Source organism: Zophobas morio, unplaced genomic scaffold (assembly GCF_036711695.1).
Source record: "Zophobas morio isolate AGI-343-1 ecotype UQ-CSIRO unplaced genomic scaffold, CSIRO_AGI_Zmor_V1 ptg000169l, whole genome shotgun sequence".
Lineage (NCBI taxonomy): Eukaryota > Metazoa > Arthropoda > Insecta > Coleoptera > Tenebrionidae > Zophobas > Zophobas morio.
In genome coordinates this window covers 31768-50492 of record NW_026972273.1, presented here as the reverse complement: position 1 = coordinate 50492, position 18725 = coordinate 31768, and the positions used below count along the sequence as shown (strand labels likewise).

The window sequence follows — 18725 nt, the reverse complement described above, 5'->3', positions numbered from 1 at the left end:
TTGACGATTCCAAAAAGATGTCTTATATAAACTCGCTTTCGAGTATGAGTACTAACACATGTTAAAATATGTTAAAATATACTTTAAAAATTTGCCTGTAGTAGGTAATTCGGTGTTTGACTGAAAAGGAGAGTTGCCCTAATTTACTTTATAAGCCATGGATTTTATGTTGGTATTAAGAAATTAATATTGTAACAAACTATAAACAGGCCTTGACATAGCTAAACTATGATAGGATACAAGTGAAGGTATTCAAATTAATGAGTGGTTGGTCATCTTTAATGGTTGAGTGGTTCTTTAGGAGCTTAGCCTAGTACGCTTCATCACAATTGTACATGTGGAGTTTATGAAAAGCCTTTAGGTCCGGTAGAAGAGTAAAATGTAGAATTAAAACTAGACTGTTTTAAGGTAAGCTCACATCCCTACAACTATTTGCTAATTTTTGTAAGCCTCGGTACATCTCTAGATGATTTTTATAATCCTTACGATGGGGCATCCACTTTTCGGTTGTGGAATTTAATATACTTTAATTTATAGTTTCAAGCACTTAACTCTGCTTTATAATACTTACATCTATTTGAAGTCAAAGGACTATATTAATTATGTAGTATTTTTTCTTGGGAGTGATAATTTAAAGATCTCTATACAAAGAATAACATGCCTATGTCATTTAACTGCTCACCTTTAGCTTCAAAATAAAAGTTTTCTTGTTTAGTAAATACTGTTCGCGAGTTAAGACAGTTTAACAATGCTTTAGGAAGGAATGAGGCAAAATAATTTTTTTTATAAAAACCGGGGGCTAGTGAAATAAAGAGGTTGACTACTTGGTATGCAGTTCCGGTTTCTACTTTTTAAAGAGGCTAGGAAATAAGTAAAAATGGTAAAATTAAAAAATTGTCTAAAACAGTCGGAAATTACTAACTGCAGTCATAAACAACCGAAAATATGCTAAAATTACTATGTTAATAATAAAATATTCAAACTTTTTTGTTGTGTATAGTTTTAAGACGAATATTGGAAAAACCTTATAACAGTTTTACTAGATTCTCACAAAACAGTTACTAACTTGTTATAGGTTTCAAAGTAAATTTTTCTTACTTTTGCTATTGCGTGAGAATAGCATTTAGATAAAAGTAAAATATAAAGGCGTTATAAAGAGGCTATAGGTTTTTTGTAAATTTTTAATTAAATTTCTTTAAGATTATAAGATTATAAGATTCACCTCTACCTAGACACACAAAGTTATAGTTAGCTAACACTTGATGTATAAAAAAGAAGTATAATCGAAATTGTATTAGCAAAAGATTTGACGTTTATAATAAATATATATACTATATATATAGTAATATAAAGAATTTGCAAGGAGACCTTATTTAACTGGTTTTAATTGCTTCTTATCGCTTAACTTGAAATTTTTTTTTTAAAAAATAGGCATACGGCCTGTTTCGTTATCTAGAATTTTAATTATTGGATCACTTCACTTATAGTTATAAAGTTTTTGTCTATGTATACTTTTCGTCTTTTGGGTTTATTTTGTTGTTTTTTTATAGTTTCTTAATAGATTGCTTGTTCCAATAGGTTTTTGTGTTTTCTTCTGAAAATTTTTGAGTAAAAATGTGTGCTAGAGCGAGAGGGAGTATGATTAACTTCGTAGTGGCCCCTTTTTAATTCTTGTCTAGCATTAGATAAGAAATTTCTACTCGTTGAAGTCTTGTTTTCTATTTGCTTTTTTTTTTCAGGTTCACAGGACAATTCGAAAATTTTTTGTTTTGTCTATGCTGAATTTTAACTGCACAGGAATTCAGGATAACACCTTATAAGTTAATTAGATATTACAATAGAAAACTTAAAGAATTCTATCGAATGCTTTTAAAAGGCTCTTCAGACTAAAATTTCTTTTGTATATACTATAAAGCGAACCATCTCCTGTTACATACATGTGTTAACCCGCTTCATGATATCCTTCACCATTTAAATGTTATTCCTATAAGTATTTCCGTTTCTCCTGTTTTAAATACTTTATATTTGGAGTTATATAACCTTACCTCATGTAAAATATTGTATTAAAGCTAGGTTACATGGCTTATATGATTAAAAGAATGATAAAGTTCATTTTTCTGACGTAATCAAATATATGTCGCAATGTACCAAACTAAACCGGGCACTGGGGGTTTATTTGAACAATTTTATACCCTTGATTGATTTATTTATTTGGATAGAAAAATATAGAAATGTTTATAATAGAAATGAAATGGTACTCATTTTAAATTATAATTAACCTTTAACAGTGCGCATTTTCCTATTATTACAAAAATATTGTGACTATGACTGGGGTATTGCTCTTTCCTTTCACAAACGTATTTTAATATTAAAGGTTTCTATCACAGCCTCCGCTACTTTGCCCACGCAAGATAGTAAAGTTATGGGCAGATAGTCTTCAATAAAGTTTAATGGTTTTTTTAATTTGGAAAAACAACTTCTGCTAACTTCCAGCGGTTTGGAAAGTAAGATATAGTTAACATCGAATTAAAAGGCCCGTTTACATAGGTAATAGTCTTAGTGGTAGAATGTTTGAGCAATAGGTTCGATATACCTTCTGGTCCCACAGCCTTTTTGGTTATTGACGAGTCGATTATATTAATAATTTCTTCACGAGTAAAATAAAGATTGTCTAAAAACATTATTAGAGGTCGCCTCATAGCAAGGTCCCTCTTTATGGGTCATAGTGAAACTCTCGGAAAATGAGGACTAGTATTGAGCAAAAACGTTAGATTTATCCCTAGCAGTAGGTGCTACGCCGTTTTCATAATATATGGGTGGTATGCTAAATAAATTGCGGAAAGGGTTGAGAGACCTTTTTAATTTCCCTAACGACAAGACTGCAGGACTTAAACATCCTATAGCTTTAGTTCCCAAAGTTTGTTAAGTTTTATCAATTCCTTTAATAAATTAATAACTTTGTTGTAGGCTTCTTTTGCCCTAAAAAAGCCTGTCTTTATATATTTTAATTTAAGGCTGCCTCTCCTTTTAATCATCTGCATAATAGCGGGAGGCATTTAGAAGGCTTAGAAGTGGAGGCAGAATTGTAAGCGCTTCGGATTGTTGATTCTAGATGATTGACCACATCATTAATACCTGGCTCAGATGACGGAAAAGTATATTTATTAAGATTCCGTCCAGTAATACTTGAAAAATTGGCCAGTGAGTTATTTAGATAGTACTTGAGCCTTCAGGAAAGACAATGTCTCCCAGTTCAATAAGAACTGGACTGTGGTTGGAGGGCAACTCATAAATAGTTTTGATACTTGCAGTGACGTATATCTTTTTAAATACTGCAATGCCCAATACATCAGTCCTTCCACAGGGTGTGAAGTTGGGTCACTTGGGACTAGAATATCGGAATCGGATAAATTAGCCCAATTAGCTAAGAGTTCCCCATTTCTTCAAACAGTGGTCGTTCCAATCGGCGTGTTTGCAATTGAGGTCTCCAGTCACCAAAACTGAGCTCGATAAGCCAAAAATATATTCTAAGTACTCATAAAATAACCCTGCTCGGGGACTTGTAAGCTGATATCACTCAAACGTCGCCATTCTTCTGTAACTTGATGCGTACTTAATTAATTCTAAGCTCTGAAGATTGCTTAGATATAACTTCCTATGTTGGACACTTTTTTGAACTAAAATTGCTACCCCTCCTCCTTTCGAGGTAATGCGACAGCACCTATAACTGGTATAATTAGGTATTTGAAACTTCTTAACTACTTTCAAGTGAGTTTCCGAAATGAAATATCAATTTGGTAACGAATAACAAGTTCAAGTAATTCAATTTTTGTTTCTTAAGCCATTCCGCGTTCCAAGATAAAATCCTAATATTTTTTAAGCAGCATTCGTTCCATTTCCGATTATTAAGTTTCTCTAATAAATCGCCTATGAATTTCGAAATTTGAGTACTAATAGCCTCAGTTAGGGAGACTGCTACATGATTAATTATTTAATCACCTAGGTTAGTAAAGGTTGTGGGTTTCCTAGCACAACTCGACAATTTGCGAGCATAGCGCGTTCCTGGTTCTATAGAACAATTCCTGATATTTTCCTTACAGTTAATTCTCTCAAATTATTCTAAAAGAAGCGTTTTTAGGATGAAAGATACACCCTCTTTAGTTTGCAAAGGGATCGCCCTTACAGTTTTCACATCTTGGCTTTTCATCATATTCTTTAGGACATGACTTTGTGGCACGCTCTTTACCGCTTTTAACACGTTTGTAGCCTTAAAACAGATTTTTTCGCTATGTCCGAATAATTGGCATCTAAAGCACTTGGCCAACCCTACCACTATTCTTTAAAGGTTTCGCAAAAATTGTAATTTAGCCTACATTTCTTAGTTATATATACTTTTTTCAGATTGAGTTAATTTAACAAGGGGGTGACCAAAAGCAGTGGAGTTCTGAGCTTGCCATAGCGGCGCATTTTGATGACTGAAAAATATAGAAGGATGGGACCCTCGAATTTTCAGCTCTTGTTTAATATACTCGCGTCTAGCTCAGTAAAGATGCCTTGCAAGACCACCTTCATATCTTTTTCAAAAGGCAACTGTTAGGTATAGAATCCTTGACCATTGGCGTCAAGTAGGCCTGTAAGTTTTCCAAAGTCAATTTCAGAAGGTACCTTAATTTTGATGCCGTGTGGCGTATCTTTAGCAGAGTAATAAATATCTTGTTAGCCTTTAGTTGTGAGGATAAAAGTTTCCAAACTGATTTATTACGAAGAATAAAAGGAGAGGATAAGAAGTTTTTTATTCTTATCACTATGAATATTGCTATTAGTATTACTATTATTACTATTAATATTCCTATATTTAATACTATTAGTGTTATTATAACTGTTGTTATTATTATTACCGCTATTATTATTTCTACTTTTATTATTGCTACTATCATCATTACTATCAGTGTTATCAAATATAATCAGTTATTATTAACATTGTTAGTGCTTGCATTACTATATGAAGTACTATTTAAATTATTACTCTTGTTTTTCTTACTTTGAGTTGTATTTATGCTTAAACTTTTAAGATATCTATTAGTACGGTTTGAACTTATGATATTTTCGTCATTAAAAGACCTTGAATCAGTAGCAACTAGAGAAATAAAAATATTTCCTGTTAGAAGTTCTAAGGCTGGTTGCTCTCCCTTTCTTTGTTTAGGAGTCTTCACCTGCAAAAGATTCTCTTAATTTGACAGTTCCACAATAGTTTGTTTGCAGATCTTTGATGGGAGCTGGCAAATTAGCTACCATATTCTGGAGCAGTCTCTCTTTATAACTTTAGTGCGATTAAACTATAGCTCTTTAACGGTTAAAATAAATTAAAACATAAGCAAGCAGGCAAAAGAGTACTCCGATACCTTTTTTTTTTTAGTGCTGGTATAGTACGGTCTATTCTTCTTCAGACCTCAAACCGCTTAATCTTGAATTTATCGGAATTTTTGTTTGTAGGGAAGGTGTACACGTAATCACAAGACCAGAATAATGTGAGTTGGCACCTCGAGGTTGCGCGGCAATGCTCTATCCACTGAGCTACGGTGAAACTCATATCTTCAAACCATAAGTTACGTATACAACTTTCGTTAGAATTCCCCTTTTTTCAGGGGTTGGAGGACTATTGCCCACCAGTGTACGCTCTTTAGAGGGCTATAACAACTTGCCCCGATGGACTAAAAAAGCGGTAAAGTAACGGGTCCCCACCTCCGCCATTCGACCTAGTGTAGCGGAAAACCGCTAAAAACCACCACCGGGAGAGGCCCCCTGGGCAAGAGACCCGAGGCCACCCGGAAGACACCGACTAGCACCACCGCCAAATGCCTCACCAGAAGAGAGGAGTTCCCTCCAATACCATTCTTGTTTAATCTTTTAAGTTTAATATATCACTAAATAATCTAAAATATCTAGATTGGGTCACTATTATTAATGATTGATATTAAATAGATACTTTTTTTTTAACAATAATGCTTGATATTTTCATTAATTTAAAATCTTGTTAAACTCCAAACGCCTACCGTGATCACATTAGGAGGGTTTGAAGCCAGCTAGTAAACAGGTTTTGTGAGAATTCTAATTATCGCTCTAAGGGACCAAGATATAGTGTAGCAAAGTATATAGGCTGCCACTGCTAAACTAAATAAGTGGGACGTGGTTTGTGGGAAGTGAAACTTTTATACTGGGACCTTCAGTTTGACCTTTTAGACGTCGTCTTCCAACGTAAGGCCATGCGCTTTACCATAGGCTAGCCAGCCACACTAATCTCCTGCTGGTGAGCGGACTTAGTACGAGCCTTGGGACGGGGCACGCTATCGCCGCCCACGTGACGCGCGTGCCCCAGTTTATGTATGTTAATGTCAAGAAAATAATGACACTTTATCTATGGAAAGCTATTATGTAACATGTCTGCGATCACTCCTAGTCGAGTGCTCGAGTATTCGAAGTTTTTGGACTCCATCGAGAACTAGGCGCTAAAACAGCACCAGAAGAAGTAGCTACTACGACGAAACCCGAGGATTGTTAAAGACAACCCAGCGAATTTCAATATAAAAAAATGTTTTTAAGTAATTTCTATTGCGGAACATTTAAAAAAGATCTATTTAAGAGTTAAGCACCTGGGATACGAAATTATAAAGCTCAATTACTTAAAACTTATATCACTAACATCAAAGTAGGTTATTAAGCAGGAAATAATTTGAACTGAGATGGCAAAGCCGATCCCCACAAACGTTCTACTTTAGCTAAATTAAATCAGCAAGCAGCATCGCAACTTAATTCACAACCATATTGCATAAATTCAACGTTATACAAATATGCGAGAGTAATATAGGGTTTAGCGGTATTATACTATAAATTAGTGTCTTAAATAATCTATAAAATAAAATTTTCTGCAGATTAAATGAAAGGCCGGAAAATTAAAAAGGGCATAAAACGAGAAAATAAAAAGAAGAAAATTATTATGTGACACTAAAATAATTTTAATTTATACATTACAGTAGGGCACGATAATATAGTCTACAAAATGGAAGTTAAAAGTTCAGACTAAAGCTTGTGGCAATAACACCTCAATTTTTTTTATAAGGTGCTTAAGAAAATATAACAATGATGATGAATTGAGTTTTTGAATAACTAGTAATGAAGCGAAAAACAGAAAAAAAAAACACCCAGTTTTTGATAGGTGGCGTCCACTTTTTGACGTTTTTCAATAAAAAAAACGCTTAACTTTAACTTTTAGGTGCAATCAGTATATGCAAAGGTAAGAATGTATAGGAAGTCAAAAAGTTTTTTTAAAGTGCATATAGAAGCTAGGTTTGTAGAATTCTTTTAAAGTACTATAGTTCTAGCAAGAAAGAGGATACAGAAAATAATGTTTATGAACGGACCTGTATAAACTAATCGTAAAAGTCTTCTCAAGATGGTAGCGAAGTTACTTTTAAAGGCATATTTTCATTTATTGCTTGTTTAAGATTGTATCCAAATAATATGTACCCCTAGTTCCTGTCTAAGGAGTAGGCGTGGTTTTTATGTTGTATATTACGAGTACTTGGGATTTGGAAAAAAAGCAAACCCTTAAAAAAGGAACCGTATTGCAACTTAAGCAGTAAGCAAAGGGTGTAATAATCAATATATATGGGATTTATTTTAGCCCACAGGTAACATACAAATTATCGTAAAGTACAATCTCTTATAAGCTCACAACCCCATAGCCAACCCCATAGCCCCTAACAACTTTATAACATTAAAACAGGGGAGAAGTTTAATTTAAGGAATCGCACGAAAACCTGCCTGCTTAAAATAAAGATATTTAAGCACGATGGTAGACATCTTTCAGATACTCTTCACTATTTAAGAATTGGACAACATATTGTTCCTTGAACATACTACAAATGTTACTGGAGTGGTAAGCCGAGATTAAAATATCTCTTCTAAATTTAAGGTGCGAAATAAGGAAACATGGTCGTATTTTGTAATTTGTAACTAAAGTTGACTATTAACAAACGGAAGTCAGATAGGTGGTGTATTACGCAGGTATACACTGGGTAAAGAGAAACCAGCAATTGTTATGGGGATAATATTTCTTCCGTTTCTTTAGCCATGTGCTTATTACCAACTTCAAAATTATATCGTTTTTACTCGCAATTTTAAACCAACAAGTGGGGATAAAGGTAATTTATACAAAAGCTTTAATACCTTGAGGGCTAACTCGGACACCCCTCGACACCCCTCCTCCGTCACATTAATTTAAAAATTTTTCTTGCGCTACCCGACTTATACGTAGTATTTAGTGGGATGTTAACACATGTTAGATTTTCCCAGATGCAGAAAAGTGGTCGCCCTCTTTTGGGGTAGATAATAGTTTATCAAGGGGCCGAGACTTTACACTTGGCACTATTAAGGTGTTACCCCATAAAAAAACGTCACACTGCAAAAGCAGAATGAAATTCTTACGTAATCAGTCAAACTTCAAAAGCTCAAACCCTTTATATTCTTCTAAGCAAGGAACTTTAATATGTTTGCCGCTTGAGGTGAAAAATTGTTATGGTTGTTAATATAATTCGTAGTCCTAATTAAGGTTATTTATATTTACAAAAAGTTCCTTTGCGCTAACTTGAACGTGTAAACTCGTCTTTGCTAGACTTTGAACATAAATTGAAAATTTTCGTTCAATATTCTAAGTGTATATGTGTATTTCGTAATTTTTATAAATAAACCAGCAAAATTTTTTAAAAAATTAAGAAATTTTTATTTAGCTAACAAAAAAAAATTCGAAAAGGACTTGATGCGCTGAAAACATATTCCAAAAGAGCTATGGGTGTGGGATTAAAAGTATTGTACATATATCCCATTATCTTTCAAAAAGTGCGTAACAAGGGGGCGCCAATAATATTTTTTCCCTTAAACTCGGTGATTTCGATACGCACCAAGCATTTCATGACATTTCCTCCAGGTTTTTAGCAGGTCTAGAGCAACCTTATAATAACAAGAATATTAGTCTAGGAATAACTCTATAAGAAAAAGGAGGATTGTATGAGGTTGTAGAAACCTTCATAATTCCGCCAATAGCAAGGACGTCATATATGATCACGACGACGTCATCTCCATGGCTGATGCTTTCAGCATTGATTTCAAGTTTTTCACAACCATACTCCTTGTACTCCACGCTTATAGTTTGCCTAGGTAAGTTATCTGTTTTACTGCAGGAACAAGGAAAGATGCAATAAAAAAAACAGAAAAAATTTATAATGGCTTAGCCCCGCTTTTATAGTAAACAAAATTTGAACCGGACAGGAACGAAAGCGCAGCCCAATTAAATGCTAGAGTAGTGTCAAATGAAAGACCGTGTACCTTTAAATTAAAAACAGTTTTAACCTTCTTAATAGGATAATAAAAAAAAGTTTTAATTACCATGTTTAAGTAACTTAGTTAATTTTATATATAAAGAACAAAAGTTAATAACCTTTAGAAAAGGAGTTATGCGCCTTTGAAATTCCTCCAATAACGCTTTTATAGATGAAGGATTTTTAAATAAGTAAAAATATCGAACAATATTCCCTGGAAAGGAAATCGGAGTATTTTACTATCATCCGCACTACTTGTTCCAAATGGGTCCTGCCTACAATAGTTTCAGGGTTTGCTTGTTTAAGTTTGAGTTCTGTATTACTTTCATTACTCTTGTAGCCGCCATGTGACTAAAGTAACCTCGTGAGTATATTGACCTTGTAAAAAAAAAATTAATGGTGAATCCAGAAAAAGGGACATTTTCTAATTTCCCTTCTGCAAACGATTTTGTAGCCCCCAAATAGGGTTTTCTTGCTTATGTTTAGTCGAAAATGTATTCATGTATTCGCCATGTATTGTCTATTTACAAACATTTTTGTTGGTAGTATTTTTCGTCTACAACGATTTTAAGGCTACTTTGCTTGTAACTAGAGTTGCTATGATGAAGGCTTTTCTAAAAATGTACTTTATGCACCCTACAACTTATCGGGTTGTCAAAACATTTGGGTTTATTTAGTAGGAGATACAAAGCTTTTGCATATTCTAAAAATACTCTTTAAAGATTAAGTCTTGAAGCTGGAGCCTTTGTTCCAAACCCACCCCTACGTTTTTCTATCCCGCTTTTCCATCGAGCACTTTTCATATAGTTGTGGATACAACAGGACCACGAGGGTTAATAACCAGGAGACAGTTTTCTGAATACCCTGGAGATTAAGTTTCCAACTATTTTTGGAAATTTTACAAGCAAACTGCAACATTATAGTAATTGGGGGTTAATGTAACCTAAAGAAAGTAAGGTCCCCCCCCCCTACTCCTTTGGACCTTGCGAAATGGAGATCCATCCATCACACTTTTAGAGCTATCAGATTTATCCCAGCATTTAGTCGTCGTTTCGCTCTTTGTGATATGCGCAAATTCAGTTCAACCCGACAGTATTGAGAAACGAAATAGAGCTTGACGACCCATTCGCCTTGTTTGTATACCAAATTAAAATGCTGTAGAGACAGTCACCGTACTGCCACCAAGTTTAAGTTACCCGCTTCTCTTAAGGAACGTTAATATCGACTTCGCAGAAAAGTAAATTTTTCATAACCATGCTCCCCCAGGAATAAGACGCCCTCAAACAAGCTCATCGATCCGGTTAAGAAAGTGTTAAAACTATTTCATGAACTAAGAACAAAAAATTAACTCATTTCCGTGAATGTGAAAATTTTAGGTCACTTCGAAGAATAGTTGAATTATGAAGCGTCGTCACCAAAAACCTCCTTTTTCTATAATAACGCTACATAAGAGGGGCGGTTTATTCGAGTGAAAAGAAAGTCTGTCCTTACGGTTAGCCTATAAAGCGAATTTAAATGCACCTTATAAAGAACCTAATTGCTCCCTTTTCTCTAACACTTTGTCTCATTATCTGGTGCTTAGATTTATAGAGTCCCGCTAATTTATCCGCACAGATTGGCTAAAAAGCCATGGGGTGTATTCGTAATGACATTTTCTATAAAACAATCAAACCCTCGAAACTCCTACCACAGCCTACCCTAACCCTTAGGGGACCTGTGAAAATCCCTGTTATAAAACTTTGTGGAGTGTAGATGTCAAACGGGTTTCCGTAATTTGGTGCGTAAAAATGACACAACCACCGGATTTATAGATATATTGCATTTGTTAGAGATATAGTGAGGTGAAGTCTCTAAGATAATTTAAAAGGACAGGAGAAAACCCCCCAGCTGTAAGTCTAGCTTAAGACATGTTTTATTGAACATAAAGTTTTCATATAGTAAAAATGATCTTTTCACTAGTATTCGCGCCCTATCTCAATTATTTTAATACCGTCGAAATCCATTAAATGAAAAGTTTATCGAATACTGCACGGTTATATTTACATTGATTTTTAGAGTTCTTCATTTCAGTAAAAGTCAGATAGTTGTGGGTCATATATGCATTCACAAGCTTGCGCCCTACATAAGTGCGTCTTCTTTTAAGTATTAAAAAAATTCTACAGAATAAGACTTAGGCTACGTAAGCTTAGCCTAAAGAATTTTCTTGAAAAAAAATCAGCTTAAAAAATTTCTCCCTTTTTTTTCTAAATTAAATTAAGTAAATTCTTTTATTTAAGTCTAGCAAAATTTTGCGCAGAAATTGTAATGCTGGCGACAGGCGCGTTGGTTTGAAAATAATTTTTCGTAAGAAGAGCAGCCATGCCATTGGATGCGCGGTTCAAAGGGCCCAAGATGGAGCACCTCTTCGTCATTATAAGCTAAATGTTTAGCTATTTGGTGGTTATTGTATGCGGACTGACTATTAAAGCGTCTATGCGGCTCACAGTAGCGGCACACTTTTGAATCAAGCCGATCGCGCTCGTATAACTTCAGTTCATGAACTTGATGGAAGTGTGTGGTTTGACCACGTGCGCTTTTAAAGCGTTTTCCGCATTGGCTACACTCAAGTTCTTCAAGTTCTGTGTTTCTACTACTGCTACTGCTCTTAGACGACCCAAATGAAAGTAAAAATGAGAAGAAAATTTCACTTTGGGAGAAACTTTTAGGAATAAAGACGTAAACAATACTTTCCTGTTCACAGTTCATGTGCCTCTGCGTATGAACATTTTGAAAAAATTGGCCGTAATTATTGCGTTTGGCTTGATATCCATAATGGCAAAGATGTTTATTAAAGGGACTTTTGTCAAGTAGCAGAAACCCCTAAATACAAAATTAAAAACTTAAGACTTTTTTTTAAAGGAGAATTAACTACCTGTGATTCAGCACGGTTAATTAAATCCCAGCGTCCGCTTTGAGAGTTCAGTAAAGCTATTTGAATTTGACCTTCTGGTTTAAGAAAAGTTTTTATTGCGTATAAAAAGTGCGATATTAAAGCGCCGTTAAGTTGACTGTACCCAATTCCAAGATGAGGATGATTAAAACTACTGCATCAAACTAGTTTTTAAAAAATTAGAAAAAAACTGAGTTAATATGATACCAACAAAAAACTCTTATTTAAAAAAAAGGGAATAGAATTAATTCAGGATTATGTTTAGTAAAAAAAAGTTGAAGGTATAACATATATTCCAAAAAAAAATTTAATTTTTTTTCGCTCTAAAGAGACTAATTATTGCGAGCAATAAAAATTTTTAAAAAATAAGCGACAACAACTTACCCCTCATTAAGAATACAAAAAATAGTTTATAGATGAAAAACGAAATTTACAAAGACGTATACCTTATAGATATGAACAAAAAACTTATATATTATATAAAGCGTCAAAGCTAAAAGTATATAAAACTTCTAGAAGAAAAATGTCAATCCTCAGTTGTAAAAACAATAATAAAACACATGAAATAGTAGGAAAAAACAGAAATAAAAAACTAAAATACTTTTTATATGGAAGCAAAAGAAATTAACAAAAAATCTACAAAATAACTGCCTTTTGATTTTTAAGTCTCGAGCAACTTTCAAGGGCTACAGCGTGGACTTCAAATTCACGACGACAATAGTTATATTTTTGCAGATGGTTATAAATAATATGAAAGTCATGATATTTTTGTAACAGATTTTCGTAACTATTATATGAAGTAGCTGTTATTTGAAAGTTGATAAAAGAAGGCAGTTTTTCAAAGGGCTTAAGGGGGGTTGATGAACCATACACACTTTGAAGTTAATTTTTTAAAGTTTTTTCCTTTTTTGCTCTTCGCGCTAGAGCTAAAGTAAAAGAAAGGTCCCCTTCACTTACAAGCAGTAAATTAATGGTGTTCATATAGTTGCAAGTCACTAAATTATAAATTTTACTAATTGAAAGTCTACATATTCTAATTACTGCCTTACAACAATTTTAAATTTTACAGGTTCCTTTAAAAGTAAACAGAGTAATAACTGCTGTACTTTTTGAAAAATTTATATTCTTTACTTTTATAGAGATTTGACCTTTAAGAAATAACTGTTATTAACGTTATACACCTTATGCAGTCTGCCGGTGGCCACTTACCGCTTTAATTTCACCCCTTATAAGTTGCTGAGTACTGTTTACCACTTCTCGCCTAGTTCATATTAGTGGGTTTGCAGTCTATTTTAATCCCCATAGTTTTACTCGTTAAAGGGTTAATTGAGATATATAGAATCAAATTTTGAAACAAATATTAAACGTTAAAGTATAGTTTCAACAGAGGAAGTGCTTTTGCAGAGAAAAACAAAACTATTACAAGCCCAGTTTTGCCCGTTAAAGGGTCAAATTACTAGTATACACTACTATTTGCACTATCGCAATGAGTTTGAAACAAAATTGAGGGTACAAGGCAATTAAAAACTAATCATGCCCGATAATGTCTATTAACCCTCTCGAAAAATTAAGTGGAATTGAACTGTAACTGACTCAAATCGGATAACTGAGCTTCATTGTCTTAGCTCGTAGAACTAAGCCATAAGATATTAGATGGAAAGAGTATTTGGCGTAGTACACTCCATTAGTTGCATTTCTTTATTAGAACATGCGTTACCCCTAAAATGTATACTTTTTTCCCCTATCTTAAGCGCACAACGAGGGACAAAATGTTTAAGGAAGTCATTGGCACAGCAAGAGAACCTCATGCAAAATAAGCGCATCAGGCACTCCGTTCTGCGCTACACGACACCATCGCATTATCTATGTGCGGAGGATTTTTTCGGGTGAGAAGTGGTAATGCGCCATCGTCTTACATCCGACCTACTATAAGCTTAATCCCACCAAATTTTTGCTAGATTCATCTCTATGAGACTGGGTTTTGCCACTCTTAAACACCAGTCCAAAATGGATCGCGAAAGGAGAATCAGCTCCAAAGCAAAGATAGTTGCATAGGCTAGCAAGGTTATGACGATCTGATTTCTGGGTTGGGCGTAGGGTAGTTTTTATACAATAAATATTTTTATTGATTATTTTGAAAATCAAAAAACGATAAACGGGAAGTATTACGTGAACTTATTAGAAAAATAATATGAGGTTAAAAGAAAACGGCCACATTTAGCAAAAAAGAAAATACTGTTCATCAATACAAAGCACCAGTTCACTCTTCACTCATCGCAATGGCTTAATTCTATGACTAAAAGTTAATTAGCTTCGCTACTCACCATACTCACCAGATTTGCCCCGTGCGACTCCCCAATGTTTCGAAATCGCAAAAAGTGGCTTGTTTAAAAGAGATTTGCGAACGATAAGGAAGTCATCGATGCTGTAACCACTGTTTGAGAACCTTGACGAATCGACCTATTAGTCTGGCATAACGACCTTAGGAAATCGTTAGAGCAAGTGCTCGTGCTAAACAGAGACTATGTGTTCCTGTTCAGGTCCCGAATACAACTATTCATCTTCGCCGTGTTTAATCCTATATATTTTCTATCTATTTTTTTCTTAAGTACGACAGTTTGAAGTTTTAGATAATTAATTGTTTTGTATTTATATAATTTTTACAAAATTTAAAGCTTCTTTGTTTTATAATACTCAACCCCAATTTAGTGCGTTAAAAATAATGTTTCTTTTTAATTGTAAATATACTAGCTACATCAATTTTTGTATAAATCCTGCTAAGCGTAAAAAAGCTGTAGAAATTTTCTTAATCTTGATTATTAATTACTTCTTCTAAATTGGCAAAGTGATAAGGACTAGGCATATGGCTCGTGTACTTTATTATTATCCTGCGGGGAGAATTAAGATCCACACAAACCTAGCTGCCTTCGATTTAATCCCGCGAGCGCTTGATGAGCACAATCACACTAGTAAACAAAATACACATACATGTTTCATAAGTTCACTATGTAAAAAGAAGGTTGCAAAGTCTGTAGTGTAAAATGGGATTTCTTTTACTTAAAGCTACTACACTTAAAATATTATAAGTAAATTTTAACTCGTAAACAACCACTGACATGCTCGTGATGGTAAGAAAAAATGCAAAAGCTTTATGGTGCTCAATTAGTGTTTATCAAGATAAACTGAATATTATTGTTTAAATCCCTTAAAAAAAGCTTCCTTCAGACTCTCCACCAAACATTTCAGTTTACTTTATACACAACCTACGGTTTAAAGAGAAAAAAGTTCAGTTACGGAGTATACTTAAAATAAATAAGATATTAACCTTAAACGCAAAAGTCGCTGGTATCGGAGCGGTCTTGCGGGCCTGGTATAAAAGGCATATCCTGCAACAAAATGGTCTCAAAGTTTACCGTAGCAAAGAAGGGATGGGCCCGAATTGCTTTATTGTTTATACTATTATGACGAAAAAAAGCAAGGGCATAGAGGAGGACCAGGAGAAGACAAGCGCGCCAAGGGGTCCTTCTCTAGCAGCTGATAAAGTAAGCGCTGAGCATTAATATCGCGGATTTCAAGTTCCAGACAGGCAAGCTCTTTTTAAGCGCAAAGAGGATACAGTTCGTAATTTTGTGTATTTCATTGCTATTTTATCTATAAAAGGCGTACCGCATCGGATAATGTTGCTAAATACGGCCTCGACTGTTTCGTCGTTGAAGGGCGGGCAGCCGGTTAAAAATTCGTAGATGCAAATTCCAAGCGCCCACCAGTCTACAGCCTCGTCTGTATAAGGAATAGTATGCTTAAATAAAAATAAGACTTAATATATAGCGAGGTGATACAAAAAAAAGTATTTTTCTTGATTACAGACAAGCGGAGAAAGTATGTTTCGTTGTAAAATAAAACATTAATAAAATGACACAAGACAAAAAAATGCTGTCTTTTAGCCCGGAGCTTTAAAATCAGTAATAAAAGCAAGCAACACCGTGTACTTCCCCACGAAGAAGTTCTGGCGCAAGATAATCTGGAGTACCCCTCACCAAACGAGGCCGGTCGTCTTCGGCAACCTCAGTAACAGAGCCGCTGCAACTGTGCTGCAAAAAAGTTTATACCACGGAAAGAAAAAAAGTATCATAATTTTGATATCAACAACCCATAAACAAAAAGTGGCAGTACAAAAAATAAACTGCTGGTTAACGACAAAACTTGTCCAGGGGTTCGTGGTGGCAAAAAAGAGTTAGAATTTTTCTTGGGCGTGTGGAGCAAATCAGAAGCCGTAAGATCTGTAAGTTGGTCAAAGAGGTACGTTTTAGAGTTCTTCTTAGTGAATAATAAACCACTACAATTGCACTTTTTTGCTTAATGAAACCCTTGATACGCTTTTCTAGCCAACCGTAATATTAAAAAAAAAAAGATTTGATACTCCGACTAGTCGAATCAAGCACAAAACTTTAATTAAAAAACTGTAACTGTAATAAAAATTTTAAGACGAGTTTTCTAACAAGAAACCTTTGCTAAGGAGAGAAGAAACACGAGAAAGACCAAAGTCAGTAAGCTTCAGATGGCCACGCTCGTCAATTAAAATATTCTCTGGCTTTAAATCTCTGTGTATGATATCGTGGGAATGCAAATACTCTAACGAGAGAATAATTTCCGCTGCATAGAGGCGAGCCTCCTCCACTCCAAAACAGCCCACTTTCTTCAAAAGCGCCCCTACATCACCGCCAATGTAATAATCCATTATCTAGTCTTAAGCAGTATGAATGACTGCTATATACCGCTCTATTCATTAATGCGTAACCAAATAAACAAAGTCGTCTGACTGAAACGAGTAATATATTCGAGATATAAATGAACATTTCGATATAGCCAAGGCGTTTCTTTCCTTAACTACTATTATTTAAAAAAGTTAGGTCCGACCAAATATAAAAGTAGAACTTTGATGAGGAAACCTTGTTCAACCATATTTTTTTCAATCATTTCTTTCTTCTTTAATTTTTTCACAGCGTACAACCTTCCATCTCTTTTTCGACGAGAAAGATAGACAAAACTAACAAGCATAAGAGCTAATGCATTTAAAAGTTTTTGCGGAGTAGTATAGGAAACCCGTAAGCTCCTCTGCTAACGGGTTTTATAAATTCAAAATCACTGATTTCAGGTGACCGAGAAAAGCACATATTTTCTGTATCTATAATATAAGACTACAATGATTTTGTATAAAAAACTTTATGGCAGTTTTACAAACCATTCCTATGACCCATAAATTTTATCGTGCCTTTAGCGTGAAAACCAAAACCGTATGTAGATAATATACAATTTGAAGGTGTGGGGTTATTTAGGTGAGTTAAACCCTGGCATAAGCTGCATACCCGCGTAACTCAGTGTGCGGTAACATTTGGGGGCCAACAAAGGTCTAAGCGTTGTAGAAAAGTTTGAAGTTACTAGTCAGCACTTACAGAGCTTTTGAAAATACCCAGTGGCTGGTGATGGTAATGGACTTGAAAATTTGAGTTATATTCAAAACTTATAATATTGTCTGTAAAAATAAGATGAACTATATAGGGAGAGCCTCGAAGAATATATTATTTGGAGCGCAGCCGTCGCTAAACTCGGCGGACTGAGAGGCATTTTAACCACCACCTCTAGCCTCGCAGAAGTAAACGCGTGATAGACCATAAGTATTTTTTTACTTCCTCCAATTTTTTTTTTTTAAAAAACAAATTAATATATATTTAATTAAGCAAACAAAAACTTGTAACATTCTTCTTATAAAATTTTGTTTGCGTAGTGCATTTATTATTTTAGTTGCCTATAAAAATATATATTTTCGAGAATAGAGAGCATTTACAAGGTCATTAATATTAATATAAACGCCTACACAGGAATATCGGTGTAGCTGCCTGCAGTATGTAACAAAATCATATTGTTTCCTTGCCTGTATTAAATTCTTTGGAGTAGGTCACACATTTTAACGAACTACTTCAAGGAAGGACCTATTGAATTATAATTTATCGATGTTTGACTAGCTATGAATGTCAAAGGTAATTCATTTAGGATGTTACTTAATAATTTATGGAGACAACTTCACGGTAGTCTTAAGAGATTAAGCTAATTGATAGGGCTAGTAGAAGTGGATCTTTAAGATATGTGTATAAGTATGTAACATGCAAGAAAATCCCAGGGTGTTAAAGAAAGTAATTAAGTAGTCTTTGCTCAGAACTTTTAGTTATTAAATTAATTCAAAAAAGCCAACGTATTTATTAGTACTTCGTTATCTTTAGTACCTTCGTTAAATGTTTTTGATTATATTAGTGTTAACCACAAATTAAGGGTTTGCACTAAACAGAAAAGCTGTAAATAATAAACTAATTAAATTACTAGCGATACTGGTGCTCGCTTTTACGTTTAAGTGAGTTTACCTACAT

The 18725-nt window shown here is 34.3% G+C and overlaps 1 protein-coding gene and 1 long non-coding RNA gene across 3 annotated transcripts; both read right to left on the bottom strand.

The window, feature by feature from the left end:
* Positions 1–8842: 8842 nt before the first annotated feature.
* On the bottom strand, positions 8843–9620 carry LOC135145670 (uncharacterized). The gene is made up of 3 exons (XR_010283528.1): positions 9494–9620; positions 9080–9381; positions 8843–9006 (listed from the first exon to the last, which is right to left on the bottom strand). It is a non-coding gene; the product is annotated as an uncharacterized LOC135145670 (long non-coding RNA).
* Positions 9621–15502: 5882 nt separating this feature from the next.
* Positions 15503–17582, bottom strand: LOC135145666 (serine/threonine-protein kinase greatwall-like). 2 transcript variants are annotated; one of them, XM_064077788.1, is made up of 11 exons: positions 17546–17582; positions 17407–17488; positions 17253–17350; positions 17102–17193; positions 16810–17044; positions 16477–16583; positions 16286–16394; positions 15970–16083; positions 15798–15896; positions 15629–15745; positions 15503–15566 (listed from the first exon to the last, which is right to left on the bottom strand). In XM_064077788.1, exons 1-10 carry the CDS (start codon positions 17559–17561, stop codon positions 15630–15632), a joined length of 1068 nt encoding a protein of 355 aa, XP_063933858.1. In that variant the 5' UTR covers positions 17562–17582; the 3' UTR covers positions 15503–15566; position 15629. The 2 variants fall into 2 exon arrangements, with proteins under 2 accessions (XP_063933858.1, XP_063933859.1); XM_064077789.1 differs by having other exon boundaries at positions 17102–17190.
* Positions 17583–18725: the final 1143 nt, after the last annotated feature.